Below are 17,154 nucleotides of genomic sequence, written 5' to 3'. Positions count from 1 at the left end.
GAACTTGGGGGAAAAAAAGAACAAAAACAAACAAACAAAAAAAACCCCACCACCAAACTTTTTGCTCAAAGAGAGGAGAAATAAAGCACAGCCTGGTAGCCTACCAATGCACTTTCCCCCCTCTGTTTCCATTTTAACAATTCATTAATTTGCAAATGTTTCACAAGAACCCAATGATTCTAACAAATCACTCAAACAGAGTGACCACAGCCCCAAGGCGGGAGGAGGAAACTGAAGAAGACATAAGTGTGTTCGAAAAAAATTAACTGAAGTATGTTTTTCTCTTCAAGACCCGCCTCACCAAGGATCCTGGTTTCCTGTGCTGTTACAGAAAAATGTGTCTCAAAATCAGTATATCACATGTAATTTAAAATAATTATTAATACCGTTAACTATACTGAATTGCCACAACTCAAATATCTGTCATCAGATTGTTTATCTTATATTTTATACATACAAATTATGTAACTTATCTCTAGTTTTACACAGTTTTGTAGCTTATGTAGGCTGCTATAAATGCATGCACATGTAAAATACATTATTCTGATGGAGGCTAGAATTACTTGAATTACAATTCTGAATATCAATGACTAATTAAAATTGCACAGTACATCCATTGTGCAGTTGTGAAAAAATTTAAATTTGCACAAAGAGATGAATATGTGGGAATCCAACAAATGCTGTAGCTTCAAGTGAAATAGCTTCATAGTATTTACAAGAATAAGTCATTACAATATAATATTTAAAACAAACATGTTTTCATGTTTGTTTTATGTCATAACACACATACCTGATTTAAAAGCAGCAGCGCCTCTTTCCTTTAAATTTTTTGATTCCATTAACTGAAGCAAACAACCACTTTCCCATTTCTTTTCTGCAGCTACTAGCTGTAAAAGATGATAATATTTCCTGAAATTTTTGAAATTAAACAGGAACACACTGACTTTTTGAGACATCCAAACTTCAGTTTCCATACTAAACTGGAAAGATTCTATCTAATAATATTTAAAATATATTTATTAGCAATCTTTGACAAAGCAGAATTCAATTAAACAGCTGCTTACCTTATTTTTGGATGCCTGTGGCCTGCAGCAATAAAGAAAAAAAATTAAACAATTTAGTAGCAACATTCTTTGTAACAAATGTCATTGAAATCTTATAAGCCTTTGCTCTGCTCTAATATTAGCACAGAACGTTTCTTACATTGAAACAGTGTCAACATACTAGCATACTTTCAAGCACAGATCTGCACCGTACGTGAATATCATCAGAAGACCAATTAGCCCAAACATTGCTCCACCTAATTGAGAAAGCAGTCAAAAGAAAATTTACTGCAATGTATCACGTGATCTAAATTCCTGTAAAAATTTATGCTCAGAAGGAACTTTACCAACTTTAAAAATCATGTAAGGACTCAGTATCTACTAGTATGAAAAATACTGATTACTATAACAGAGACTGAGGAATGGAAAAACCCCCACAAAACATATTTCACTCTCCACAGACAGTTTACGCTGCGACATGTTTTCTGGGCACTGCAAGATGCAGCAGCTCCCATTGATTCCACTGGGATTCACAGGTGAGTCAGCACAGCAAACAGTCAGCGTGGACTTCGCAAACCACGCAGAGATTAATGCACAATGTGTTTTATTGTGCACAGTCTGTCTCACAGCCTTTCCTACAGCTATGAAGAGAAAATGTTGAGCATTTTGTTTAAAGCTACTGAAAAAAAAAGTTGGAGAGACAAGAGGGAAAAGTACTTATGTTCATACTCTCTAACAAAAACTTTTAAAAGTTGCATTGACTTTTAAATTTTACCACTAAAACGTCAAAATTATTTTTAAAGAACAAGCATCACCAGTATGTAGCTGAAGACCTTGACTATCAGAAAAAGTTACATTACTTTCAGTTACAAAAGCAAAATGCTCACATTTTCTGAGACCTGCACATTATTCATTAAAAACTAAAGTATAATTTTAATTACAAAACAAATTGAGATTAAAGCTTAGGAAAAAAATATATGAAACAATAAAAGCAAACAGGCTTTTGTCTAGAGAGTCTGGAAGAGTCAATATTAAATACAGAGAACTAACCATGGCAAATGAATACAAGCCTTAGTTTTTATCAAACTACAGGGTTTCTCAGAACCGGGAATGATGTTACATAACTGAAATTTTGTATTTTGAAGTGAGGCTGCATGGAAGAATTAGGAGAAAGCAAGGTTATTCTCAACAAGACGACAACCAAGGTGACAATAGGGAGGTGCTGCTAGCTGCAGCATATAAATTGCAATAGACTTGCATCTTAATCTTTCTGTGCGCTTGCAAGGAAATGTAGGCTGAGGAACCCTGCAGGCACTCTGAGTGCAACCTCTTGGTAGCAGTAGCCTGTGGGTGTAAACAGGCAGCTATGGTGCTAAAGCTGCCTCCTCCTCCTACGGAAATGCAGGAGGGCGCTTTCCAGGGGCTCCCTCCCAAACGCATTCAGACTCTAAATAAACAATCCCTGCCTGGGTTCTGGCAGTCAGCCTGAGTGTTTTTTAACTTCTGTATGGTCACCCAGAAGGAAAACAGCTGGAAGCCAAATTATAGTCTCTATGAACAACAGGAACATTCTGGCTTTTGTTATGTCCAGACTGACTAAGCCAATACAAAAGTATTGGTACAAATGTTAGTACTAGAAAAGTAATAGTCTTTTCTTATACTTACTGTTGATGTGAAGAGCAAACTCTAGTAAGCTTTTCCAGCTCTTCACCACTCAGTTCTTTAGCTGAATTCCTCAGTGTTGTAACTGGACTAGGAACTGCTGTTTTCCATTTTCTTTCTAAATTAAATGAAAATATTTTTTACCCAAAGTATTATAGAAGTAATATTTACTTAATATAAAACATACATGAAATTAATTAATGGAGAAATATTGACAACTCTTCCATGTATGCTCTACAATCTTGTTTCAGACTATGCAAAAAGGCATTGTATTTTTTCAGAACACACTTTATTCTCATCACATCAGATTCACCAACCCTCAACCAAAAATAAGCTCAAAACAACTTGGATCAATCAAAGTCTCAATTAATAGACTAAAGAGTGACAAAACTATTTGCACCTTTTTCATTAAATGTGTGAGAAGAAATCTAAAGCAGGAATACTCTTCTCATAACAAGCTCAGAGAAATCCTGATACAAATGCTGCTTTTGCTATGTAGTATTTTTAAGCTAGCAAAATGTATACTCTATTATTAGAAATGCAAAACAAAGTAATTCTTTCTTCTACTGTATTAGTTTAGCCTGCACTCACCCCACTGCTCCTGTATGGAAGAAAGATTTGCAAGCAGCTGCTCATGATACAGTCGTTCAAGCTGAATGAACTTCATTGCCTTCTCATCTGAATGTAAGGTTAAAGAAAAATGCACACATATATGGACATTTACCTATTTATTTATATCTGGCACCATATTTGAAATGGCAGTCATTATGTACCTGAAATTTGACATGACTGAATCAAAACGAATAATGGCTAGCATCCCGATTTCTGTGCAAGGAAAAACTAATAGCAGACATGAAAACAGCAAGTAAGAATTAAAGTGAGAAAAGTTCCAAAACCAAACATCCTGTTCCTTGAAGCAGTTACCTCTTCCCACACATCTTAAGTCCAACAAAAGTTTTCCTAGAAAAGAAATGAGCAAAATGTTATTATGCTGACAACTCTTATCAGAAAATGAATTCTCTGCGAAATGAAAAGCCAAACAATTATACAAATACCAGCATGTATCTCTCAAGAAATAAATTATATGCCAATAACCGTAACTAACTGAAAATATGGCTCCTTTCTACTGACCAGCTGGAGACAGTATTTAAAAAATTTCCCCAACTCAAAACTTTAAAAAAAATACCTCCTCCTTTTCAACCATTGTATACAACACTATTTGACACCTGAGTTCACCTTTTGTCTTCTTTCTGAAGATTCTGCTTACTATTCTTCTATAAGAAGAACTCTTTCCCTTCCCTTAGGGTTATCAATATATCCACAAAGGTACACTGATAGTTACATATCTTGTAACAGTCGGGATAAGTCTAGTTCCATCAAGCCCAAGTTGTTAGCTGTTCTGTTTAAAGTCATGTTTTGCCGGCTATTTGAAATTTAATTCTACAGTACAACGAGGATAAAAGTACAGTGAATGAGGTTCTTCGAAACATAGAAATATTTTCCATTATTCATGCTAATTAAAATATTGGTGTAATTATTACAGAAACACAACCAGTACTTGTTATTCTTGTTAGCCTCATGCAACATATACATAAACATGGCTTATGATCAACAATATTAATGGAAAGAATATTCCCTGCCTTCAAGAAATCTGTTATTAGAAACAGAATTAGAGATCAAAGAGATAGCCTTAAGGATCACAGCAACAAACCCTGAATTATTGTTAATATGAAGTTCTACACTGGATGAATTAAAATGCCTGCCATGGATAATTAATACAGTGCAACATGATCAAGTAAGTCCTTTATTAACCTCAGGAAACTGATGGTTGCAAGTACAGAGGAGATATCCTTCATAAATATGTATTATATAGTGGTGTTGAATTCCACACATCAGGTGTATGTTACATTAAAAATATTTCCTTTGATCAGCTTTAAATACAGTGCCTTTCGATTAAAGCAACCTCTATGAAAGAGAAACTGTCTTTCTATCATACTGTTGAATGCATCCTAAATTTACTGTATTTCCCCCTACAGAGCCATAATTTACTACTGATTTTTTCCATGCCTTTAATATGTGTTGCGTACTCCGGATTTTCTGATGGATGCTTTTGAATTAGGATGACCAAGACAGTCATCTACAGTCTTCTAAGACAGTGATGGGTATTTTATTTTATATATTTCTTTTATAATATTGCAACAGTTATTCCTCTGGTTGTGTACTACAGGCTAACATAATTGGGCTACGTTTCAGTGATACATTTCCAGGTTTCTTATGCTTTGTTATTTAATGATTATAATTGCCTATTTGCTGTATTTTATTTCTAACATATTACATAATAAAGAAATAATCTGTACGCACAGGTTCTGTAATTTATGATGCATCATAGTGAATCACATATACCTATACCTTAAGGGCTTACCACTCTTGCTTCTCCTTTTTAGAGTCTGATCATTTTCCCTTAAAAGTAAACAGAGGAAAACCCAGTCCACCTTTTCTAAAAATGTAATTTCACTTTAAGGTTTAATATGCTTACTCTCTCCCACAGTTACTGAAATATATCAGAGTAATTAGCAGCACTTCAGCTATTGTAACTTTTTGACCAAACTTACTTGTATTATCTAGGAACAAATCAAAATAAACTGGACCATTGAACTAGATGTTCCCAGGAGCAATTACCCGTATTTTCCTATGACAGTTTCTCAAACTAACTTGATACAATTTTGACTAATTAGCATTTGCCAAACAACATGTTGCTACTGTTTGCAGGTTGCTGATCTCCCTTAGCTCAGTGTGTTTGGTATTTTTATTCTAACCTAGACACTTGTAGTACATATTCTAATCAACTGTTGAGTTAACTTTGTTCTTAGCATAACAGTGCCCTGTTTGATATAATAGGATCCATACCATATCTAGATTGGACATATTCCCAGTTACTAATACTTTGAACAGAACTTATTCTATAAAAAGAGAAAATATTTTCTTACTTCCTTGTTTGTGCACAACTGCTAATGATTGTATCAGTACAGCTTTTGGAAGGGGATTTATTACTTAACTCATACTCTGGCTCTCTGATTAAGGACTTACGCAATATGTTAGCATTCACTCACGGGTAAATTACGGCTGTTCACTTCTTTCTAACCCTGACCCACAACATGTGAGTCAATGGTAAGGCATTTGTCTTTTATGTGTTGTCATGCCAGGTTATTTTAATATCACGTAACAATTTCTATAAGTAAAAGGATACATTCCTCCTCTTGAAAATAGGTCTCAGCTATCTGCAAAAGTAATAAAAAAAAAATCAGGATTCTATAATTTTCACGAGAGTGGTAAGGATATACTATGAACATTTTATCATAGCTTTAAACATCTGTTTTGCAGGATCATATTTATTTTGGTAAAATATGAACGTTCACACTATATACATGTATTTTTATTCTCAGAAAGATGTTTAAAAAGAATATCAAACAACAAAGAAATATTAAGTCCTCTCACACAAATGGATTTGCCCAAATGTTAGTTGGCTTTACCTTGTTACAACAAAAAATTATTTCAGAAACTTTTTAAATTAACATATTAGAAAGTTTACTATTACGAGTTGAAGAGTTGGAATTCTGTTACTGACCATTGTTTTCTTATGTTTGACCAAATTAAGGTTATTGCTGAGCTCTCCTGAGCATGACAGTGCAATCTGATAAAATGGAGAAGTAGAGATTTCCTGACTGATGTCAGAAGAACAATATTTGGATGGATAAAAGACACTATCACCCATCACAGCATCAGAGATATACCAACGACTTTCCTGTTTATATTCTATTTACAATAAAAAATTAAAACAGATATTTAAAATACATAGAATTTGAAATATTTACAGTACAAATATTTAAAATTCATGAGATAAACATAAAAGGACTCAAGTTCTTAACTTTTTCTGTATTACTCCTAGTCCACCCGCAGAAGCCAGACGACACCATTACAGTAGCCTTCTCCACTTCCTTTCCTGAAGCTGCTCTGCTGTGTTAAAGAGATTTAAAGAAACCTCTGCCTCACGTGTGTTCACTAAGCCTAACATTTTGATATCTGAAGCTCTTCAACAATAGAGCAAGTCATGAAGTTAAGCCAGATGGCAGTTCTTTGATTTGCACTGTAGTTGTTATGACATGGAACAAATCTGCGGCTTTTCCTCCTTAGGCGGACATTTCTATCACAGAACAATTAAATTGGATTCATAACAAGACAGCTCTGCCAAAGATAACCATTGAAAAAAAACCCTAAAAATCACAACAGTTCTTCAAGACTTGCTCTCTTAGACGGATGTTGAGTTAATACAGGTATGTCGAAACAAAGAAATACCAGGGAGTTGACACAAGAAATAAGCAAACTTTCCCTGTTACAATTAGAGTTCAAAGTACTAAGGAGGTTTAATACACAGAACAAAAGTCACTCCAAAGCAATTACTGAGGACAAGGAAAATCAAACATAAGACAGACTACATATAAAATACTCGAACACCTAAGTCCATCTCCAGCACTTCTAGCTTAACAAAATGTGTAAGCCGACATTAAATGCTGCTCTAACAGCTGCTATCTATCTTAGACAATGGTTTAGAATTGAACGAGGGATCTCTATGCCTAAGCATTCAAGATGTCTAGCTGCAACATCTTAAAAAACAACTTCACCTTGGTTGGGTAATTTTATAACGCCTATCTTTAACAGATCACTGCAAAAAGGAAAAGTAAATGCATGCTCACCAAGGGTTTATACACTGAGAAACTGTATATAAACCAAGAACATGGGCATGAAAACGTAATTTTCTCTTATGTTCTGTTATACCAAGTTATTGGTATATCAAAGCCATATATTTTAATTGCAGACTACTGAAACATATTTACTACCCTCTTCCTAGTAATGATTTTACTTTCAACCAGCTATTTCAAAGCTAAAATTACAAGCATGGAAGTGGCAGAACTTCCAGAAGAAAAGTTGAGATGCCAGTTAGAAAAAGTACTCTTTCTGTTAATCAAGTAAAGGTATCAGTTTTTTTGTTTGAGTCTTTCTGGGTTTTTTTTCTCCCCATCAGAACTGGCCAAAAGGATTATTTCTTGGACTAAAAGGACAGACACCATTGTAGTAGAGTCCATGAAACCATCTTGGAGAAAGTAAGTATCCAAAGACAGCCAGAAAATTAGCATGTTTCTAATCAGAATCAGAATTTCACTTTGCCTCTAAGTGGTGGTGGGGAGCATTATAGAAGAGATACAGCTGATACCCAGAAAAGGTGTAACATTGTATAAAAAACCTAACCTGGTAACCGAAACATTTTTCTTCCAATTCCTCCCTGTAGACAAATATTCTTTGAGATTTGCAACAACAACAACTTATTTTTGCTTACTAGAAAAATGGGCATGCTTTCTTATAAAGCTGAGGATACTGATAGCTTTGTTTGTAAATGCAGTGAAATACAAAAAATATAAACCTCAGAAGTAAAAATATTTTGCTCCACAGAACTATACAGTATCAGTGACCTTTACAAGCATTAACTAATCAGTCTTCAGGGACAGCAGTCTTCCTATTTGCCACGCATGGTGTGGAAGGGCCATGCTTGCAAAATGTGTCCAGTAATTGCAGGTACCATGATATCTGAACATTCAGGTTGAGACCCCTCATAGCTGATACTCCAGTGACTTCTGTGGCAGCACACAAACATTCAGTCTCAAAATCTTTAGGGCACATCAATTTAGGCACCCATAATTTGAAGGTTTTAACAAGTGGGCACCTTTGTAAAAGCCTAAAGACGATTGCTCAAAAAAGACACCAACTTGATAGAGGATTCTAGATTACAAGTGACGTATTCCTGGCTCTCAGCTTTATTACTAACCACTAGACCATTCTGAGCCCACTACCTCCAAAAGAGAATTGGTAAGTGACTTCTAAGGTTCTTTATTTGTGCATTTTGTCTGCTACCCACAGTAGTCTCTTAAGAATTTCTAGAGCTGCCAAAGCTCTGTATCTATGTTTTATATAAAAGTAGTTAGATTCTGTAACAAATGCTAAACAAACCGCATGAATCTCATTCAAGACAGGAAAAAAATTACATCCTATTAAGTGAAAGTTAACCGTTAGAACGGCTCCTAATATCCCAAAGCCTTTAAATATTTAATACAAGCTTCCCACTAACAACATGGATTGTTAATACTCCAGAACATCTGACACAGCTCTTTATTTTACATTGAATTTTGCCACACAGAATAAAAAAAGAATGTGATAGAAGAGTTTTTAGAATCATAGAATCATTAATGTTGGGAAAGACATCTAAGGTCATCAAGTCCAACCATCAACCCAACATTACCATGCCTCCTAAACCATGTCCTGAAGGGCCACATCTACATGTTTTTCAAACACCTCCAGGGATGGTGACTCCACCACCTCTCTGGGCAGCCTGTTCCAGTGCCTGAGCAGTCTTTCAATAAAGAAATTTTTCCTAATACCCAGTCTAAACCTCCCCCTGTACAACTCCAGGCCATTTCCTCTTGTCCTGTTGCTAGTGATTTGGGAGAAGAGACCAACACCCACCTTGCTACAATCTCCTTTCAGGTAGTTGTAGAGAGTGATAAGGTCTCCCCTCAGGCTAAACAACCCCAGCTCCCTCAGCTGCTTCTCAGACTTCAGTGTCAGAAGACTTCAGACCCTTCACCAGCTTTGTTGCCGTTCTCTGGACATGCTCCAGCACCTCAATGTCCTTCTTGTACTGAGTGGCCCAAAACTGAACACAGTATTCAAGGTGCGGCCTCACCAGTGCCGAGTACAGGGGCACGATCACTTCCCTGCTCCTGCTGGCCACGCTATTCCTGATACAAGCCAGGATGCTGTTGGCCTTCTTGGCCACCCGGGCACTCTGCCAGCTTGTAGTTAGCCAGCTCTCGACCAACACCCCCAGGTCCTTCTCCTCTGGGCAGCTTTCCAGCCATTCTTACCCCAGCCTGTAGCGTTGCATAGGGTTGTTGTGACCCAAGGGCAGGACCCGGCACTTGGCCTTGTTAAACCTCACCTGATTGGCCTTAGCCCAGCGATCCAGCCTGTCCAGATCCCTCTGCAGAGCCTTCCGACCCTCGAGCAGATTGACATTCACGCCCAACTTGGAGTCATCTACAAACTTACTGAGGGCGCACTCGATCTTCTGTTGGGATCACTGATAAAGATATTGAAGAAGACTGGCCCCAATACTGAGCCCTGGTGAACACCACTTGTGTCTGGTCACCAGCTGGATTTTGCTCTGTTTGCCACAGCTCTCTGGGCTTGGCCGTCCAGCCAGTTTTTTACCCAGCGAAGAGTACACCTGTCCAAGCCATGAGCCACCAGCTTCTCTAGGTTGATGCTGTGGGAGACAGTGTCAAAGGCTTTGCTAAAGTCCAGGTAGACAACACCCACAGCCTTTCCCTCATCCACTAGGCGGGTCACCCTGTCCTAGAAGGAGATTAGGTTGGTTGGGCAGGACCTGCCTTTCATGAAGCCATGCTGACTGGGCCTGATCCCCTGGTTGTCCTGCACATGCCTAGTGAGCACGTTCAAGATGAACCGCTCCATAGACTGAGTTCTAGCTGGGCTTTTGCTTTTCTAATTTTCTCTCCACTTGACCCAGCGAGAACCCTGTACTCTTCTTGATCTGCCTGCCCCTTCTTCCAAATGTGGTAAACTCTCCTTTTTTTCCTGAGTGTCAGCAGAAGCTCCCTGTTCAGCCACGCCAGTTGTCTTCCCTGCTGGTTTGTCTTGTGGCACTTGAGGACAGCCTGCTCTTGCGCCTTTAAGAGTTCCTTCTTGAAGAGTGCCCAGCCCTCCTGGACTCCTTTGCCATTCAGGACTTCTTTCAAAGGGACTCTCCCAGCCAGTGCCCTGAACAGGCCAAAGTCTGCCCTCCAGAAATCTATGGTAGTGGTTTTGCTGACCCCCCCGCCTCACTTCGCTGAGAATCAAGAACTTTGTCATACCACGGTTGCTAAGCCCAAGACAGCCTCTGACCACCACATCTCCCACCAGTCCTTCTCTGTTTGTAAACAGCAGGTCAAGTGGGCACCTCCCCTGGCAGGCTTGCTTACCACCTGTGTCAGGAATTTATCTTCCACACACTCTAGGAACCTTCTAGGCTGTTTATTCTCTGCTGTGTTGTATTTCCAGCAGACATCCAGTAAGCTGAAGTCTCCCACTACTGACTGTGAGACTTCTGCCAGCTGTTTGTAGAATGCTTCATCTACCTCTTCATCCTGGTTGGGTGGTCTATAACAGACTTCCAGCAGCATATCTGCCTTGTTGGCCTTCCCCCTCATCCTTACACATAAGCACTTGACCTTATCATCACAATTGCTAAGCTCTATGCAATTGAAACACTCCCTAATATAAAGGGCCACCCCACCACCTCTCCCTCCTTGCCTGTACCTTCTGAAGAGCTTATAGCGATCCATCGCAGCACTCCAGTCATTAGAGTCATCCCACCATGTCTCTGTGGTGGCAACAAAGTCATAGCTGTCCCACTGCACAATGGCTTCCAGCTCCTCTGTTTGTTGTCCATGCTGTGTGCATTGGTGTAGATACACTTGAGCTGGGCTCTTGATTTCACCCCCAACCCTGGCACGTGACCCCCAGGCTCCTCTCTAGTGGGCCTGGCTATACCCCCTTTTCCCTCTGAACCTAGTTTAAAGCCCTCTCAATGAGCCCCACCAACTCACTGGCAAGAATCCTTTTCCCCCTTTGAGACAGGTGAACTCCATCTGCCGCCAGCAGTCTAAGTGCCGAGCAAACCTCCCCGTGATCAGAAAACCAAAAAATTCCAAAATTTATCAATATTAATACCCAAAATACAACAGTTTGGAAATTATTATATCCAAAATACAGAAAAAAACCCAATTCCCCTGACTCCGAGCCATGTGTTTATCAGGTGAGTTTTCCTAAATCAGGTTAGCTTTCCTAACTCAGGACTGAGTCTTGTTTTTTGAGTCTAGACTCAAATCTTAATTTGCTAGACTTGGCAGAAAAGAAAGTTACTGGCAGGTTGCATTAGCAATCTGAAAAAAAGACTGAAAATGACAGGTTAATTCACTGGAAAAGGAAAAAAAATTCTTAATAGACTCACTTTACATGAAAACATGAATGCTATCTTTAAAATCCTTTATGTTTTTCCCCATATTAAAGAGTGTGTTATGATCCTTGTAAGTTCTGTCAGCTTTCTTTGAAACACTCCATTCAAAATGTTTGATATTTCTTAGGAAAAAAGAGATGGTGTTTGATTATGTGGTAGAATCTGGAAACACAGATTCTGTTCTCAGTACTGTCACAGTTCTTGCATGACTTTCGAAAGGTTGTTACACTTAGGGTTTGGCTTCCTCATCTAAAAAGCAGCAAGCAGATTTCACCTCCATCATGTTCAATGACATTCCTTAATGTTTGTAAAGCGTTTTGAAGTTTTTGCCCTGAGTGAGTTGTTTCCCCAAACAGACCTTTGTACTGACCTATGCACGACCACCAAATTCGACAAGGCTAAAAGTACAAATAGTTAACCCTAATGCTAAGTTTCAAATAAATCAAGGAATGATATCAAATATCTTCACTCAAACACAGATTTATAATGTAAATAATATAATATAATATATATAATATAATATAATATATAATATAGTGTAAAATAATGTAAAATTCTATGTCAAATGTTAATTATCTACAATTTGCAACACTAAGGAGAAACATCTTTCTCAAATATAATTGCTTATTTGTATGAAAGAGAATACAAATGCAGGAGTTTCATCACAGTTTAGAAGCTTAAAATATCACAATCATCCAATTTTCCATAGTAAAGATAAAGGAAAGTCAAATCAGACACTGTATAGTATCTATATATATAGCCCGTATTAGACACTACAGCCAAACAAAAAGTCTTCTACTCCACTGTTAGTCTGACACAACTAAACTATAAATTAATACTGCGTCAAGTCCTATCAACATAGTCATTTTGCATCATAATCTCCAGAAAGAAAAATGTACTGCCCAGTTAGTAAAAAAGATTGCTTTACAAATCACACAGTATTTCTTTTGATCTTGAAGGTGTGTCAACTGTGCTATAAAAAAGTATATACTGAAAAGACACAAGCCTTAGCATTTATGCACGAAATTCATGCTAGAAAGAAGTCTGCAACAGTAAAAATAATTCCAGATTTAAAATGTTATATAGACATCAGCTGTCTTGTATCTATACCAGTGTCTTACAAACCATACTGAAGGTATGTTGAAGAGTGATTTTCCTAAATCTTCGTGCCAAACTAGAACATCATCATTTGGGGAATTAGAAAACCCATCCTTAAGAGTTTCCTTTAACTGCATGATATACTTTCATATACAATTCATAATTTAAAGTGTTGGAAGACCTTAGAGGAGATGTTTGTCTTCACCACCTGTTATACATCAAAATACCCTGTCCAGATATGAATATTGGCATATGTTGAATTAATGCATTTTTCCTAATGAATAAAGGTTTCAAATAAAAACAAAATTGTGTGGAACACCCCAGAATCATAGGAAGTACCTGGTGGAGACACAGGGGCAGTATCTTTGAATCCATCTGCTCAACCTCTTCACGGAGCAAAGAGAAAAGAGACTGCAATGTTTGCTTTTGTTCTTTTTGGTGAAAGTTTTCATTTGGTTCAACAGCACCTTCAGCATGCACAGAGTCTGTATCTGTAATAAGAGTATTTTCCTCCTTGATTGCTGTGGTTCCCACTGTAGGAACTCCTTTAAAAAGAACAAGTACTCAGGTTAGGATTCAAAAAATACATCAAGTTGCTTTTTCAGGAAATTTCAATATAAAAGCTATGAATAAAAACCTACTATCTTAAATAACATCCCTGCAAGTAAATAAAATACTGGTCTTGTCAAAATCAGCTGTGTTAGGTCTGTCTCAGTGTCAGCTCACCTACCTAAAAAAACCACAGTTACATACATTAGGTATTTTTGAACACTTCTAACTGGGACCTGACTTTAACTTGGAGCAAAAAAACACACCCAGCGTAAACTGTTCTACAGAGTTATTAATAAGAGACCAGGATGACATAAAATAAAATATGTTGTGACTGGTGTTACAGTTTCAGCTAAAATAATCAATACTTAGATCCAAGTGGACAAACTTGCATGTTAAGACTGAATTGAACACAGCAGAGACAGAAAGCAGGGTTGTCTGCAGCACAGTTTTGCTCAAAAAGAGCAAAAAGAAGGTAGGCAAGGAGAGTGTGAATGAGGTTATTGGTTTGTCTTTTCACTCCTGCCAAATATCTTGTACAGGGAGAGATCCCGGGGAAGGAAGGAAGGAAGGACGGACAGACAATTCAATCTGTTCTTCAGATAACACAGTGGCTCCTCACAGTGATTACAGGATCTTAAAGGACAGAAAGGAGCAGATGATGACAGTGTGGGATTCTATCGTGGGGGACAAACATTCAGGGAGGCTGTCCTGCTGAGTGAAAGGGAAGACCCCACTAGATAGTTGGATAGTTCATTTGAGAGTCCAGGGAATGAGCCAGTAGTGGTGATCTACGTTGGTAACAAGAATTTAGCCTCCAGAACTTCTTGCTTCAGAAAACTAGGTTTTGCATGGTACGTTCCCTAGCAGCCCACTGTTGCCTGTCTCCAATTTTATATAAGACAAAAAAGTCAGACATGCAGATGGAGGACTGGGAACATATATGAAGGATAATGTAAAGCATAACAGTACAAAAATATTGCAGGAAAAACTTTCAGATGCAAATCACACATTTTATTGTTAGAAGTGAAATATTTGTAGTACATTGCTGATCATCAATATGATAGTTATTGGGAAATGTTAAATGAGATTAAGGAAGAAGTGTAGAGCAGGCAGTAGTAGAGGGAGAAATCAACTACCCATACACAGACTGGAGCAGTTATTCACAAAGATCAGAGAATAAAGGCAATAAATGATGGCTTCCTATAACACACAGTCTTAGGAGTAACCAGAAAACTACAGCTTATTCCACCAATTAATGAACAATTTTTTTTCCATAAACCAACATTGAATTTGATATATTTACAAAGGACTGAACTTCAAAACAAAAAATCTCAGATTTTTTAAACAATTTAGTGAATTTGGCCACTGAAATGTGCACAATATACTTTCATAAACTCAAGTTAAGATGAGTATGTTATTCTTCCCCAGCTACACCCATTTTCTGAAACTCATGTGGGGACACCATTTCAAATTACCATCACACTTTGACTGTTTCTTCAGCATGGGCATTCAGCATATTTCAGACCCCCTTGTGTTCATTGTAATTGAAACGCTGATTTAGGGCTTAAGGAAGGCATTAGCTCGTCCACTGAAGGCTCCACCATTCTATTTTTTGTTATTTTAAACTCTTTGTTAAGTAAACTATCCATGACAGAAACACTAATAATATCTGTGGGTGGCTATTTTCACGGGGCTTTCTGCTACGCAAAACATGGGTGTACCAAACAATACACCAATGTGGGTGTATTGCTTTTTCTCTGTTAATGCATGTGTCTGCTTTTCCAGTATTTATTTGGACTTACTCTGGGTCAAAAGCAACAAGAGACATAACTGGATGCAAGATACAAACCAGAAAGTACTTTCAGACGTGGAATTAAGGCTGCCTTTAAAAATATAGCTTTCTGCTCAGCATATGATCATGAAACCAGAAAAGAGGGTCCACATGTTCTATCAAACCTTTTCTCTCAGAATAAAAACACAACACAAACCAACCAAACAAAAAAATCACTTCAAACTGCACATAATTAAGCAGTAAATAATCACCTGTCATATCAAAACATGAACCTTGACTGAAACATGCTCAATAGCAACTGTAATGAAAAAAATCTTCATTTTAACGTTATTGTGGTACTGTTGCTAACAGTTTATAAACTGCATATTATTCCTACATAGAGTTGAGCTGTCAACTCACTTGGAATCAAATTCAGCCCTCAGATTACTCCCCTGATTTTGAAGCAAGGCCTTAGAGCCATTCAAGTTAATTCTACCTTGTTCTGTTTTAAACGCAAGACAGCATTTGTGCCTTAGTAGCACTATAACCAAGAACTTTTCTTGAGGCAGTAACACTTAGTAATGTGTGCTGGTTTTAGCTGGGATAGAGTTAATTTTCTTCATAAAAAGGATCATGTATAATTTTATATATGTTCAATAAACAGCTTGAGTGTGGCTATGTTTCGGATTTCTGCTAAAAAGAGTGTTGATAATAATGGGATGTTTTTGTTACAGCTGAGCAGGGCTTACACAGAGTCAAGGCCTTTTCTGCTTCTCACCCCACCCCACCAGTGAGTGTCTGGGGGTGCACAAGGAGTTGGGAGGGGACACAGCTGGGACAGCTGACCAACTGGCCAAAGGGATATTCCTTATCATATGGCGTCATGCTCAGCATACAAAGCTGGGGGAAGAAGAGGGAAAGACTGGATGTTTGGAGTGATGGCGTTTGTCTTCCCAAGTAACTGCTATGTGTGATGGAGCCCTGCTTTCCTGGAGATGGCTGAACACCTGCCTGCTGATGGGAAGGAGTGAATCAATTCCTTGTTTTGCTTTGCTTGTGTGTACGGCTTTTGCTTTACCTATTAAACTGTCTTTATCTCAACTCACAAGTTTTCTCACTTTCACTCTTCCGATTCTCTCCTCTATCCCACCAGGGGGGCAGCCAGTGAGCAGCTGGGTGGTGCCTGGTTGCTGGCTGGGGTTAAACCATGATACAATGCCATATCATCATACAGGTGTTATGGGCTAAGACTGCTATTTTTTCCCCCTCCATGTTCTTGAAAAGGGCACAATACACTGCTTTTTCCTGGAATCAATTTTACTGTCCAAAGCAGATTTTATTTTACTAAAGACTAGTATCTTACATATTATTTCTGACATTTTAAGAAACAAGGATTAAGTTTTTTCACTTTGCAAAGCATTGATATTTACTCCATACATTGATACTCATACAACTTTTAGATGTGCCAACCAGGAATGAGGCACTGCTGGACTTGCTATTCACAAACCAAGAAAACCTGCTTTGTAGTATCTCGGTTAGTGATAGCCTTGGCTGCAGCGATCCCAGTATTGTGGAGTTTGGGATCCTGCTGAGCATGCTGAAGGTCAGCTCTAAGACAAGGGTTCTAGATTTTAGAAGAGCAAATTTCAGCTCTCTCAGGACTCAGTTGGGGGAGTTCTGTGGGAAGCTTCCATGGAAGATAAAGGAGCTAGCAAGTCCTGGGAGTTCTTCAAGAACTTTCTATTGGAAGCACAAACCTAATTTATCCCCTACAAAGGAAAGGGAAGTAAGAGGAGCAAGAGGCCCCCTTGGCTCAACCATGACCTCCTGGGTCTACTCAAATCCAAAAGGGAAGCATACCAGAAATGGAGAAGTGGAGTATTATCAGTTGAGAGCTA

At 38.1% G+C, this 17,154-nt stretch overlaps 1 protein-coding gene across 4 annotated transcripts in view; it reads right to left on the bottom strand.

Moving 5' to 3' along the window:
* CNST (consortin, connexin sorting protein) overlaps positions 1 to 17,154 on the bottom strand; it is a 62,147-nt gene that overhangs the window by 24,278 nt on the left and 20,715 nt on the right. For all 4 annotated transcript variants that reach the window (XM_064445823.1, XM_064445821.1, XM_064445822.1 and 1 more), the window contains 6 exons: positions 13,273 to 13,478; positions 5,953 to 5,983; positions 3,297 to 3,383; positions 2,709 to 2,823; positions 1,065 to 1,086; positions 791 to 887 (listed from right to left, as the gene is read on the bottom strand). In XM_064445823.1, coding sequence (XP_064301893.1) covers positions 791 to 887; positions 1,065 to 1,086; positions 2,709 to 2,823; positions 3,297 to 3,383; positions 5,953 to 5,983; positions 13,273 to 13,478 — 558 coding nt within the window. The remainder of the gene's footprint in view (positions 1 to 790; positions 888 to 1,064; positions 1,087 to 2,708; positions 2,824 to 3,296; positions 3,384 to 5,952; positions 5,984 to 13,272; positions 13,479 to 17,154) is intronic.

This window comes from Phalacrocorax carbo, chromosome 3 (genome assembly GCF_963921805.1).
Source record: "Phalacrocorax carbo chromosome 3, bPhaCar2.1, whole genome shotgun sequence".
NCBI lineage: Eukaryota > Metazoa > Chordata > Aves > Suliformes > Phalacrocoracidae > Phalacrocorax > Phalacrocorax carbo.
This window is presented reverse-complemented; position numbering and strand designations above follow the sequence as displayed.